This window comes from Sorex fumeus, unplaced genomic scaffold, assembly GCF_029834395.1.
Source record: "Sorex fumeus unplaced genomic scaffold, SorFum_2.1 ptg000036l, whole genome shotgun sequence".
Lineage (NCBI taxonomy): Eukaryota > Metazoa > Chordata > Mammalia > Eulipotyphla > Soricidae > Sorex > Sorex fumeus.
This window is the reverse complement of record NW_026606093.1, coordinates 1110072-1124497: the sequence shown is the minus strand read 5'-3', so window position 1 is coordinate 1124497 and position 14426 is coordinate 1110072. Positions and strand designations below refer to the sequence as shown.

The 14426-nt window shown below is 53.7% G+C and overlaps 1 protein-coding gene across 1 annotated transcript in view; it reads left to right on the top strand.

Annotated features, from left to right (window-relative positions):
* The window catches only part of VDR (vitamin D receptor), a 104678-nt gene that overhangs the window by 28852 nt on the left and 61400 nt on the right, over window positions 1–14426 (top strand). The window contains 1 exon segment of the mRNA XM_056117756.1: window positions 10684–10814. Within this exon segment, the coding sequence (XP_055973731.1) occupies window positions 10684–10814 (131 nt within the window).

Genomic DNA, 14426 nt, shown 5'->3' with positions numbered 1-14426 from the left:
CACAGGGGTTACCCCTGGCTCATACACTCAGGAATTACTCCTGGCAGTGCTCAAGGGACCATATGGATGCCAGAGACTAAGCCCAGATCGGCCGCGTGCAAGGCAAACGCCCACCCCGCTGTGCTATCGCTCCAGCCTCCAAGAAGTCAGAGTTAGGAGAGGGAACTTTGTCCGGGCCCATCTGGCAGCTTGCCTCTCCCCACGGCCGCCCAGAGATAAGCCAGGAAGCAATGATATGCAGAAGCTCAGGTTGAGAAGTCAGCGGCTTTGAGAGGGAAGGTGACCATGCCAGTCCTCTCAGCCATGGCTCTGGGGTGCTCAGGGGCCCGGGCCTGCCAGGGATTGAACTCGGGCCTCCAGTATGCAGAGCAGGACCCCAGCCCCTGCGCTGTCTCCCCTCATGAGAGCCCCTTTTCCTTTTAGGCACTTAAGCTCCCTTTTGCATGGACTCGCTCTCAGCACACCCCCACAGCAGAACCTCTCAGTACTAGAGTGGAGAGAAGAGAGCCAGGGCTTGCCCCACTGTTGCAAATGGCCGTCTCACACGCTGCCACTGCCTCTCTGGTCCTCTCTGTGTGGCGGAGTCCTTCAACACTGTCTCTGCCTCACTCTCATAGACCGGGGGGAACACATGTTTGACGCTCCTCTGGCGTGGCTTGAGATCTGGTGGATTCTTAATGAGGAGGACCAGATTAGGTAGGAATACAAGAGGGTTTGATATCAGACAGATCTTGACTCGAATTCCAGATTCCACACATCTGAGAGGTATGACAGTAAGCAAGTAATTGAACACTCAGCGTCTCATAGGCAGGGAAGACTCATTAGCTGGGAGCTGGTGTCATTGTACCCAAGTTACCATCTTAGTTCTCTAAACAGATCATTTCCCCCTTGCTCCAGTAGTGGAGGGGGAGGGAGAGTAGTGAGCCACGAAAGGTTTCTGAAGACAGGGAGTTAAAAATCAGGCAGGAGGGCTGGAGCGATAACACAGCGGGTAGGGCGTTTGCCTTGCACGCGGCCAACCCGGGTTCAATTCCCAGCATCCCATATGGTCCCCTGAGCACCGCCAGGAGTAACTCCTGAGTGCAGAGCCAGGAGTAACCCCTGTACATCACCAGGTGTGACCCAAAAAAGAAAAAAAAATTAGGCAGGAGGGGCTGGAGCGATAGCACATCGGGGAGGGCGTTTGTCTTGCACATGGCAGACCCAGGTTCGATTTCCAGCACCCCATATGGTTCCCTGAGCTTCGTCAGGAGTAATTCCTAAGTGTAGAGCCAGAAGTAACCCCTGTGCATTGCCAGGTATGACCCAAAAAGCACAAAAAAAAATCAGGCAGAAGGGGCCAGAGTGATAGTACAGTGGGTAGGGAGTTTGCCTTGCATACAGCCGATCTGGATTCGATCCCCGGCACTCCAGTTGGCTGCCTGAACCCACCAGAAGTGGTTCCTGAGTGTGGAGCCAGGAATCAATCCTGAGCACTAGAAGGTGTGGTCCCCAGACAAAATTAAAGTAAACCCACAAAGAAGAAACACCATCTGCACGCCTATGTTCACTGCAGCACTATTCACAATAGCCAGAATCTGGAAACAACCCGAGTGCCAAAGAACAGATGACTGGTTAAAGAAACTATGCCATATCCTCACAAGTGGAATACTATTGCAGCTGTTAGGAAAAATGAAGTCATGACATTTGCCTATAAGTGGATGGACTTGGAGCATATCATGCTGAGCGAAATGAGTCAGAGGGGGAGGGACATATACGGAATGACTGCATTCATTTGTGATAGATCACTGTCACTGTCCTCCCGTTGTTCATCAGTTTGCTCGAGCGGGCCCAGTAATGTCTCCATTGTAACAGTTGTGACTGTGTTTGGCCTATCAATTACGTCATGGGTACTTGCCAGTCTTTGCTGTGCGGGCAGGATACTCTTGGTAGCTTGCCGGGGTCTCCGAGAGGGGAGGAGGAATCGAACTCAGGTCAGCCGTGTTGGCTGCATGCAAGGCAAACGCCATACCCGCTGTGCTATTGCTCCAGCCCGTGATAGATAGATAGATAGATAGATTAGAAGATTAATATCCACAGCCAGGGAAAACAGGGCTTAGGAGGACTAATCAATGGTTGGAATCAACCACAATGGTGTGTAGGTCAAATAGAAAAGGGACCTGGATGACAATAATAGCTGGAAATGATCACTATAGTGCTAAAAGTAGGTAAAGGGACATTCCTAATAACCTTTAAGTATCTGGATTGCAAACCACAATGCCCAAAAAAGGGAGGAGAGAGAGAGAGAGAGAGAGAGAGAGAGAGAGAGAGAGAGAGAGAGGAAAAGTGCCTGCCATAGAGGCAGGAAAAGGGTGATGGGTGGGGGATGGGAGGGCACCTGAGGGCACTGGTGCTGGGGAATATACACTGGTGCAGGGATGGATGTTGGAACACTATGACTGAAACCTAATCACGGACAGCTTCGTAAGGGTCTACCTCACAGCGATTCAATTTTTTAAAAAATCCTTAAAAAATAAAATAAGATAAAATTCAGGCATGGAACAGGAAGGTCAGGATCAGGGCTTCCAGGGACTGAAGGGAAATCAGGCAGCGGTCACTGTACAGTAGCACATAGAGTAGCAAGTGTCTGGGCCTCCCCCCGCAGAGTTCACTGGACAGCAGAGGGTGGGCGTGAATGTGAGGGGCCACCTCCGCCAGCTGGTCTGAGGTTCTTACTGCTGGATCCACACCCCCAGTGCCATCTCACACTCAGCTGTCCTCCTTGCCTGCCTTTTATCTGGGACTGACTCTGTGCCCGGTCCTCCAGTGTCAGGTCTCTTCTTTTTAATCCTTACAATCCCCACCTCTGTAAGACTGTTGCCATTTCATAGATTTGGAAACTGAGGCATGGGGACATAAAGTCATTTTCCCCAAGATTACATGTTAGGATTTAAACCTAACAGGTTGGTCTCACCAAAACGTGTATATCCTTTTTTTTAATTGTTACTAGTGAGACACCATGAGGTACAGTTGTAGACTTACAAATTTTTGTGCTTGGGCTTCAATTATACAATGATCAAATACCCATCCCTCCACCAGTGCCCATTTTCCACCACCACGGATCCCAGTGTCCCTCCCACCCTCCATCCCCCCTTCCCACCCAGGCAAAAATGTATAGTCGAAGTGACATCTGCACTTGTTTGTTCATTGCAGCACTGCTTACAATAGTCAAAATCTGGGGGAAAAAAACCACCACCAGAGAACAGATGACTGGTTAAAGAAACTTTGGTACATCTACACAATGGAGTACTATACAGCAGTTAGAAAAGATGTGTATATCATTTTTAACGTTTAAAGAGTCATAGTGGATGGCAGGTTGTTTGCATTGGTATTGGCTGTGTCTGCTTTAAGAGAAGAGGCAGGGCCGCAGAGAGAGAGTAAAGGCCTCCAGCACGCGCTTTGCTTGAAGGTTTCAGCCCGGCACCACACAGTCCTCCCCAAGCACTTCCAGGTGGGACCAGCACTGAGCTGGAAGTAGCCCCTGAGCATCACTTGGTGGGAAGCAAAAACAAGAGAGAGGGAGACAGAGAGACAGAGACAGAGAGGGAGGGAGGGAGGGAGGGGGGGGGAGGGAGTAGGAGAGAAAAAAAGGTGAGACTGTTTAACAGGGCAAGTGAACAGGACTCAGTCCGCCCCCAGCCTGGCTCTCAGCCCAGCTCCTCCCCAGAAGCTGTCCCACGACCGGCTAGCTGCGTTCACTTCCTGATGTCTCTTTTATACCCAAGTGTGGGTGTGGGCGTGGACCCTCTGCTCACTGTCGTGTGTTCTTCCAGCATCCCTGCGGGTGGACGTGATGAGAACCGAGGGAGTCAGTCCCCTAGCGATGGACCCGCAGGGTCTGTCTTTGCTTGTCCTGACAGAGCTTCCACCCTGGGACACATGTCTCTTGGGCCCACTGACGATTGTCCCCACAGAATGAATTCCTGGAAGTGGGTTTACATTGTTAATGGCCCTTTGCACCTTGCATATTATAGTATTGCCAAACTGCCTGGGGGAGAGAGAGAGAGAGAGAGAAAGAGAGAGAGAGAGAGCGCCCTATGTTCTCTTTCTTTCTTTCTTTCTTTCTTTCTTTCTTTCTTTCGTTTTGGGTCACACCCAGTGATGCACAGGGGTAACTCCTGCCTCTGCAATCAGGAATTCCTCCTGGTGGTGCTTGGGAGACCATCTGGGATGCTGGGAATCAAACCCGGGTTGGCTGCATGCAAGGCAAACGCCCTTCCCGCTGTGCTATGGCTCCAGCCCCAACCCTATGTTCTTAGACATGGAGTTCCTTTATCTTCTTTTGCACTTGTTGGCTTTCTTTTCACATTTGTTAGTTTTCTTTCAGTTTTTAGGCCACACCCGGCTGTGCTACTCCTGACTCTGTGCTTAGGAATCACTCTCAGTGTGGTACGGGGGACCAGACGTGGTACCTGGCATCAAACCCAGGTCAGCTGTGTGCAAGGCCAGCACCTTAAGCCTTGCATTCTGTCCAGCCCCTTGGCACTTACTTCCTTTAATTTACCGGCTGAGACCCCTGATGCGTCAGATACAATTTTCCATGTGTGGCCCATCACATCCCACCCACCCAGCTATGGAGTCTGGGGCACTCAGAACCTCAGTGGAGGGCCGGAGCGATAGCACAGCGGGGAGGGCGTTTGCCTTGCACATGGCTGACCAGAGTTCGATTCCCAGCATCCCATAGGGTCCCCTGCGCACCGCCAGGAGGAATTCCTGGTGCAGAGCCAGGAGCAACCCCTGAGCATCACTGGGTATGACCCAAAAAGAAAAAGAAAAAAAAAAGAACCTCAGTGGAGATGAAGCCCAAAGGAGAGGCGACCCTTGTCTCCTGGCTTCAGCCACAAGGGTCTTTGCTGGCAGCATGACCTCCTTGGGAAGGACCCTCCAGTCCCGGGTCTGAGTCCTCGTCCCCAGGCCCCGCCCGCCTCTGTGGGTCACGCGTCTCTATTTTGATGACTTGGTCTCTGGCACGGGAATCGGTCAGTGTCCTCTCTCACCCCTGACTTTCTAGAAACTGCCTCTATATTTAGCCGGCTTGCACCACCCTGGCCCCCCTTCCCGAGCGGGGGTATAATTGCCAGCCCCGCAGAGGATGACAGGGTCCAGACTTGGACTGCCGCTGCGGCTACAGGCTCCCATGGAAACTGGAGCCTCTTGTTTCTCAAAACCAAACCGGCTCACGGGCAATTAGCACTGGAGGCAGCTGGGCGTGGGGCTCCAAGCCTGGCTGGAGCTCTGGCCGCTCCGAGTCCTCCCGGGCAGAGGCGAGGCGGCAGCTGCATGGAAGGGGCCTCCGAAGGCGGGCGAAGGGGACGGCTGGGGCCCAGAAGCCACAGGACTCGTGCCTAGGAGCACCATGCGGGCCAGGCCCAGCTGAGAGGTTACCTCTGGCTCTGGGCTCTGGGCTCTGGGCTCCGGGCTCCGTGAAGGGCGGCTGGAGGGTCTGGCTGGCCTCCATCGGTGCCCCCTCCAGAGCTCGGCAGTGCTCTCTGTGGCGTGTCCGCGCGGGGTCTTCCCTGCAGCTCCCCTGATTCCGTGCTCCGAAGGGCTGCACGTTGTCATTGCTTTCCACCAGAGTCGTGTGAGGGCGCTGTGAGTTAAATTCGCTGCTTTTTGCAGCACTCAGCTGATGTGGAGACGCACCGCAAGGCCGGTGGGACTCAGGATAGGTGGCGGAAAGGGTAAAAGCGGAGGCTGAGGGGCAGAAGTGATAGCCCAGCGGGGGGGGCGTCAGCCTTGCACACGGCCCACCCGGGTTCGATTCCCAGCATCCTATAGGGTCTCCTGAGCACCGCCAGGAGTCATTCCTGAGTGGGAAGCCAGGAGTCACCCCTGTGCATCGCCGCGTGTGACCCAAAAACAAAAAACAGCAAGAACAACAGCAAAAAGAAGCACAGGCTGAACCCTGCTGTCCGATAGGAGCCTGGCCAGAGGAATTTGTTACATGTTTCTCCTTCCTTTCCCTCTTTTTATCCTTCCTCCCTCCGTCTCTCCCTCTCTCCGCCTCCCTCTCCCCCTCCCTTCCTTCTTCCTTCCTTCCTTCCTTCCTTCCTTCCTTCCTTCGTTCCTCCCTCCCTCCCTCCCTCCTGCTTTCCTTCCTACCTACTTTAGTTTCTTCCTTTCACCCTCTTTCCTTTCTACAGTCCTACTTCCTTCCTTCTTTCCCTCCTTCCTTCTTTCTTTCTTCCCTTCATTCTTTCCTCCCATCATTTATTCCTCCCTTCTTTCCTTCCTCCTATTCCCTCCTTTCTTTCCTTCTTTTGTCCTCTCTTTCCTCCTTTCTCTCTTTCTTTTTCACATTTCTTTCTCCCTCCATTTTCTCTCCTTTCTTCTTTCTTCCTTCTTCCTCAGTCATCTCTCCCTCCTTCTCCTCACCTTTGCATCATGGTCTCCCTCCTTTAATCCCAATAATCTTGTGCTTCAGCCCACACGCAAGAACATTGGTTTTTCCTCCGTCTTTCTCTCTCTCTTCCTCTCTTTCTCTTTCTTTCTTTCTTTTTTTGTAATGTAGGAGTACAGTATTGCTGGGCTGGAGCAGCAGCACAGCGGGTAGGGCGTTTGCCTTGCATGCAGCCAACCTGGGTTCGATTCCTCTGCCCCTCTCAGAGAGCCCGGCAAGCTATCAAGATTATCTCACCTGCACGGCAGAGCCTGGCAAGCTCCCTGTGGAGTACTATATATGCCAAAAACACCCAGTAACAACAAGTCTCACAATGGAGACATTACTGGTGCCTGCTCGAGGAAATCGATGAACAACGGGAGGACAGTGCTACCGTGCTACAGGAGTACTGCTATTTATTCAGCCATTGATTAGGCTGATTGAATTGGGCATGAACTCCATGTTACTTTTTTTTCCTTTTTATAAATTTATTTATTGAATCACCATGAGCACAGTTACAAAGCTTTCGGGTTTAAGTCTCGGTCATACAATGATGAAACACCCGTCCCTTCACCAGTGCCCATTTTCCACCACCAAAAACCCCAGTATACCCCCATCCCACACCCTCCCCCTACCTGTGGGGCAGATGATTTCCACATTACTCTCTCTCTCTCTCTCTACTTTGATTACATTCAATATTTCAACACCAGACCCACCATTATTATTTGGGATTTTACCCCAACACTCAGATCTGCCGCAAAGGCAACCATAGACCATTTGTTTTCTATTGCTGGTTATGAATGACATCTGATGTCATGCGGCTGCAGTAGTGGCTGTGTGATTTTGGAATTCCGAAATTTTGACAATTAAATCTGGAGGGATTTCTGCCAAAACCTGCTGGGTTCCAAGATTTGTTCCTGAGTCTCTGGGATCATGGCCGTTAAGCAGTTCAATCAGGAACCAGAGAGGCCATCCTTCCAATTATATAACTGAGCCAGAGATGATTTGTGAGTGTGTCTCCCACATACCTAACTTTTGGCCATTTACTTTCTTGGTAAACTTGGCCCCAAGTTGATGGGGTCTGGCCAAAGGCACAGCAGCAATTTTAGGGTATCTGGAAGTCTGAAGGCGCCGTCAGGCTGCTGATGCACTCGCCGCACAGGTATAGATTGACCTGCTGGCGGCACCATACCCCCATCTTTCTTTCTTTCTTTCTTGGTTTTTTCCCACACCCAGCAGTGCTCAGGACTGACTCCTGGCTCCGAGCTCAGGAATCACTCCTGGAGGATTTGGGGGGATCATATGAGGTGCAAGGAAGGAACCCTCCCCACTGTGGTATCACTCCAGTTCCACTCCCTCTGTATTTTCTCTTAACACATGACTTATTCTTTTAGACCCCTCTCCAGTCTCATCAGTCCACTCCAGTGGTAGGGCAGTTTGGCTGGGTGGCTACCTCTAACTGTTTCGTGGGTAGAAGTCTGAGCTTCAGAGAAATAGAAGAAGGATGATGAAGTTCTAAAGCCTTCCCCAGGGCCAGAGTGAGAGTACAGTCTGGAGGGCACTTGCCTTGCACGTGACCAACCTGGGTTTGATCCCTAGCACCTGAGTGCAGAGCCAGGAGTAAGCCCTGAGCACTGCTGGGTTTGGCCACAAACAAACAAACAAGAACTTTCCCCAAGCCCTATGCAGGATCAGGGTCAGACCTAGGCTAAGGGTCAGAGTTGACCTTGAGAGCCTGCAAGGAGCAGCAGGCCCCTGAAGATCGTTGGCCTGCCTCCTTCCTGAGCTCTCAGCAAACTCACTGGCCCTGGCTCAGGGCTGAGAGGGCCCCAGATTACGTGTCTACAGGAGCCAGTTTGCTCAGCTCTGTGTCTTTGGCCTGAAGAACTAACTCGGAGCTGGACATGACCGTGGGTGGAGGATCATGTGGCCGTCAACCCCTGGGCAAAATGCCTGGTTGTTAAAAAAGAAAAGAAGAAGGAAAGGGAAATTCAGTTTTCTCTGAATGAGAAATTTCCGGAGCTCGAGGAGGCTTAGTGAAGTGTGGGACTGTGGTCACAGGTGAAGCTTCAAGAACCACGTGGCAGGAAGGAGGGCAGGGTCGTAATGGCGAGACCCAGGTGTGGACTGATCTGATGGAAGGGACGTTCTAGCTCCCTCTGAGTAATTCCAAACTTTCTGTCTCTCTGGAAAGCCGCCAGAGAGACAGAGGCTCAGAGAGGAAACCTTCCTGTTTCCATCAAGGTGGACAGAGCGGTGGACAGTCTCTGTCATCTCTAAGGGGACGGGAGCTGGCCTTTGGGGTCTGGGTCGGAGCCAGAACACCCCTGCCGGGCTGATTGTTCCACTGTCCCAGAGCCCTGGTCTACTAGTGGGCCCCTGGAAATGCTTTAGCCCCTAAGCGCAGAGATGAGAACTGAAGACTTAATGAAAGGAGCTAAGCCACACTTCCCAGCAGGAGAGCCTTCCGTTCTTACCGAATCGTCACTGTGATGGCGCTCTTCATCTCAGAGATCCACTGTGAGGTGAGGGCTATGAAGAAAAGGGGATACTAATGGGCCCCCAGAAGATCTGAGTGTCCGGCTGCTGGCAGGGCCATTCCTCTACTCCTCATCACTTCGGTTTATTTGGTTTGGTCCCTCGTGTCCATTTTCTAGAGTCAGTGAATCCACTGAGGAGCATGGTTGTCCTAATCCCGGTGAGAGTTCTGGTGAAGGTGACTGATGCGTCCCGTTTCTCCAAGAAATGGAACTAAAGGTGGTATCTGGAGCAGGTGCCATCAGCAGCTGGGCAGAGACGGGCTCGCACCTTTCTCCGGAGAGGCGAACATCTCTGCAGCTCCCAGAGGAGTTGCTGCTAGGTTGAAAAGGTGAAGTCTGCCCCTCCGGGGCTGGGGACAGCAAGAGGAACGTCCTGGGTCAGGGTGGTGAGAAGTTTCCAGAGAGACGTCCTCTCTGCAGCGTCCCCACAGAGGGCAGCTGCCAGAAAAAGCCCAAGAAGTAGGAACGTGAGTTCTCAAGCTTTTGAAAGTGCGGGTACACAGACACACACACAGACACACACACACACACACACACACACACACACATACACAGCCTCCTGCACATGCATGCTCACACACTCAAGAGTTTCTAAGGGGGGGGGGGTGGCTGGAGCAATAGCATAGCAGGTAGGGCGGTTGCCTTGCACGCAGTTGACCTGGGTTCGATTCCCAGCATCCCATCTGGTCCCCTGAGCACCACCAGGAGTAATTCCTGAGTGCAGAGCTAGGAGTAACTCCTGTGCATCGCCGGGTGTGACCCAAAAAGAAAAAAGTTTCCATAGGGGACCTGTGGGCACCCGGCTTCTAGTGGCGAGCTCTTGGGCAGGGTTCTATTCAGGAGCCCGGGCTTCCTCCACCTTTGGGAGGGCCAGGGCCAGGCTCGCTGCCTGTCCTTGAGCTCTTCTCTCTCTGAGTGGGTTACCTGGGTATCTGAGTCACGGTCTGTTCCCCCGGTCTCTGTTGCTGGGTCTGGGGTTCTCTCTAACGCCTTAACCCTGCCATCTGCATTGCCTCTCCTTGTGGCCTTTTCGGGGCAAGGAGGGCTTACTCTGTGGATGTCAGGTTTGGGGGTTTTAGTTTTGGGGCCACACCCGGCCGTGCTCAGGGATTACTCCTGACTCCATGCTCAGGAATCACTCCTGGCAGTCCTGGGGGGACCATGTGGGATTCCAGGGATCGAACCCGGCTTGGTCACGTGCAAAGAAAGTGTCCTAACCACTGTACTATCTCTCTGGTCCCATTCAGCTTATGTTTTATTTGTTTGTTTGTTTTACCTTTTCGCAGGGGTGGCCAGGTCCCACCTGGCAATGCTCAGGGAATTCCTGGCTCTGCGCCCAGGAATTACTCCTGACAGTGCTTAGAGGACTATATGGCATGCCAGGATCGAACCCCAGTGGGTAGCAGCTCCTACCTGCTGTGCTCTCTCTCCAGCCCCACAGTCTGTCTTTCAAACGCTTGGCTCGTTCACTCACATGGTTCCCGTGGAGTCCTGTTAAGGAGGGTGGGGAGTGCTCTGTCGAAGCCTGCCCACCATCGGGGGCGTGTCACAGCAACAGAAGGAGGCCGCCACGTGCGTGTGTTGGGGTTGACCATGGAGAGGAGCGGAGCTTCTCCTGCTCCAAGCCTTGGGGACACAAATGGACGTGTCGGGGGCCGGGAAGGCAGCCCGGGCTCTGAGGTCGGAGGGCGAGCGACCCTCACGGGCCATGTGCTCTCTCTGCAGGCGAAGCATGAAGCGCAAGGCTCTGTTCACGTGCCCCTTCAATGGAGACTGCCGCATCACCAAGGACAACCGGCGCCACTGCCAGGCCTGCCGGCTCAAGCGCTGCGTGGACATCGGCATGATGAAGGAGTGTGAGTGCTCAGAGTCACCTTCCTCAGCCTCCCGCCTGAGGGTCTCTACGCAGGGAAGCCAAGGGAGAGAGTCAGCAAGAGGAAGCCCTGGGTCAGAATGCCCCCACCCCCCATCTAGGTGGGAAGAGGAGAGCCACCGTCTAGGCTTCCCGCCCCTGGGGCTGGAGCGAGAGCACAGCGGGGAGGGCGTTTGCCTCGCACGCAGCCAACCCAGGTCCGATCCCCGGGATCCCATGGGGTTCCCCCGAGCACCGCCAGGAGTCACTCCTGAGTGCAGAGGCAGGAGGGACCCCTGAGCATCGCCGGGTGGGACCCAACAAGGTGGCGCGCGCCTGTAGTCCCAGCTACTCGGGAGGCTGAGGCCGGAGGATCGCTTGAGTCCAGGAGTTCTGGGCTGTAGTGCGCTTGGCCGATCGGGTGTCCGCACTGAGTTCGCATCCACATGGTGACCCTCCGGGAGCGGAGGACCACCAGGTTGCCTGAGGAGGGGTGAACCGGCCCAGGTCAGAAATAAAAAAAATAAAATAAATAATAGACTCCCTGCCCAGCCTTGGGACCTGCAGGGCTGACCTCCACATTCTGCCCCAGCTTTTGGAAACATCGCTGCACTTTGCACCGGTGCTCTAGTACTGGTTACTTGGTCATCAGAGTGGCCCCTGAACCCAGCCTGGACTTGGAGGCCAGCTAGGCAGCCAGGCCCTCCTGGGCAGAGAGTCCAGCTGTCCAGGGCTCTCAGCCTCTGGTCCCCGCCTTGCCTGGGTCCATCCCCACCTCTGCCTGGACGTGGGACCGGTCCACATGCCCTATGCCGTGCCTGAGGAAGCACAGCAGGGGTACTCAGATGCCAGGGGGCCGTGGGCTGGGATAGAGGGTGGACAAAGGGAGGGGCTGGGAAGATGTGGAGGACCAAAAGGGAAGTGGATCAGGGGCACGGCTAGGTGGGCGGGGGGAGGGGTTCTTCCTTGGTAGGAGCCGGCAGAGTGGACTCTCACCTGGTCTCCTCGGCCCTCACACTCCCCTGGGCCCCTCACTCCTGGTCCTGGGCCCTCAGTCGGCCCTGGCAGCCCTCGCAGAACTTTCCAGGCTGTTGTTCCTCCTCACCCCGTGGGAGCGCGGGCCTGAACTCGCCCAGGGCTCCGAGCCCAGTTCCCCGCCCTGCCTGTCTGACTCCTGTGTTTACCCTGGAGCGGCCGAGGTGCAGGGCCTGGCCTGCCTCTGGGCCCTCTCACACCTTGGCTCGTGGGGCCTGCTCCTCCGGAGGGACAGGGCTGGACACAAACAGGGTGCCACGTGCACGGCCCTGCCCCACCTCCCACGGGGCTCACAGCCCTCCACCCCCCCAACCCCCCCAGGGCAGGGAGCCGGGGTCCTAAGGCTCCAGCCCACCACGCGAGGCACGGATTAAACCGAGTGGGACGCAGGCAGCCTCTGCTGGAGGAGTTCCGAGCAAGGCAGCCTCGATGATGTCCCCAGAGAAGTGCTCTCTCCTCTTAGACGGCCGGAAGCCGGCTGGATTCCGACTCCCCACCCTCCCCTCGGTCCCACCTCGGGGTCAGAGAGCACTGCAGGCAAGCCAGTAAGCAGACCCTACGTGGACCAGGGGCCTGGGAACACTGGCTGGTACAGGGGAGACGCCTAGCAATCCCCAGGGGACTCCCAGCCCCGTCGCCACCGGCTTCTTGCTTGTTTGGGGCCGCAGCCAGCGGTGCCCAGGGCTTGGTGCTCAGGGATCGTTTCTGGCAGCGGTAGCTCGAAGGACCATCCGTAGTGCCAGGAATTGAGCCTGGGCCGGCATACGCGAGGCCATCGTCCTTCCCTCTGTGCTGTTGCCCCAGCCGACCCCAGGCACTTCTGAGCCTCGGCTCTCCGCCACTGAGCCTGCTGTCCCGTCCCGCCCTGTGCCCGGTGCAGCTGATCGTGGCAGCCTGGGAGAGCTGCATCCTGGGGGTCTGGAACCCAGAGTGCCAGCCAAGCTAGGAGCCTAGCACCTGCAGTGAGCTTGTTTCTGCCGCTGCTCTGAGCGGAAGTGCCTCAAGGAAGCGCTTAAGTGGGTGCCCTGGACGGGCTGACCCCAGCTTGGCGGGGCTCCACGCAGAGTGCTCAAGAAGCTGTTTGTGAGGGGTGGGTCACGCTGTCCCTGTGCCTTAACACCCCAGAGGTGAGTTAAGGGAGCTGTGTGGCTGGGGGCTCAGGCTCCCTCTGCCAGGACAGAGAGGGCCCCTTCTTCTTTTTTTTTTTTTTTTGATAAATAAATGGCTCTTTTTTTTTTTAATTTTTATTAGTGAAACACCACGAGGTACAGTTGTAGACGTAAAAATTTTTGTCCTTGGTTTCAGTTATACAATGATCGAGTCCCCATCCCTCCACCAGTGCCCACTTCCCACCTCCATGAGTCCCAGTATCCCTCCCACCCCCCAACCCCCCCCCCCGCCTCTGTGTTCTCCCACCCTTTTGTTCTCTCTCTCCTTTTGGGTGTCGTGGTTTGCAGAAGAGGCAGTGGGTGACAATCATGTTTGGTCTATAGTCTACTTTCAGCATGCTTCTCCTATCCTGGGAGGATCCTCCCAACATCCTTTACTTGGTGCTCCCTTCTCTATCTGAGCTGCCTTTTCTCCTAGCATGTGCGGCTGGCCTCCAAGTCATGGAGTGAACCTCCTAGTACTTATCTCGGCTATTCTTGGGTGTTAGTCTCCTATTTTGTTACTTTATGTCCCCCAGATGAATGTGATCTTTTTATGTCTATCCCTTTTTTTTCTGCCTCATTTCGCTTAGCATGATACTTTCCACGTAGTACCACTTGTATGTAAATTTCATGACTTCATCTTTTCTAAAAGCTATATGGTACTCCATTGTGTAAATGTACCAAAGTTTCTTTAACCAGTCATCTGTTCTTGGGCACTCAGGTTTTTTCCAGATTCTGGCTATTGTAAACAGTGCTGCAATGAACAAACAGGTGCAGATGTCACTTCGACTATACATTTTTGCCTCTCTGGGATATATTCCCAGAAGTGGTATTGCTGGGTCAAATGGGAGCTCAAATTCTAATTTTTTGAGAATCGTCCATACTGTTTTCCAAAAGAGTTGGACCAGTCAGCATTCCCACCAGCAGTGAAGGAGGGTCCCTTTCTCGCCACATCCGTGCCAGTACCAATTGCTTTTGTTCTTTTGGATGTGGGCCAGTCTCTGTGGTGTGAAATGATATCTCATTGTTGTTTTGATCTGCATCTCCCTGATGATTAATGATGTAGAGCATTTTCTCATGTGCCTTTTTAGCCATTCGGATTTCTTCTTTGAGAAAGACTCTGTTCATTTCCTTGCCCCATTTTTTGATGGGGTTGGGTGTTTTCTTCTTGTGGAGTTCAACCAGTACTTTGTATATCCTTGATATCAACCCCTTGTCGGATGTGTATTCAGTGAATATCCTTTCCCATTCTGTAGACTGTCTTTGTATTTTGGTCACTGTTTCTTTTGAGGTGCAGAAGCTTCTTAGTTTAAGATAGTCCCATTTGTCTATCTCTGTTTTCACTTGCTTGGGAGTGACATGACATCTTTGAAGATACCATTAGATTCAATGTCATGGAGGGTTTTGCCAACTTTTTCTTCAATGTACCT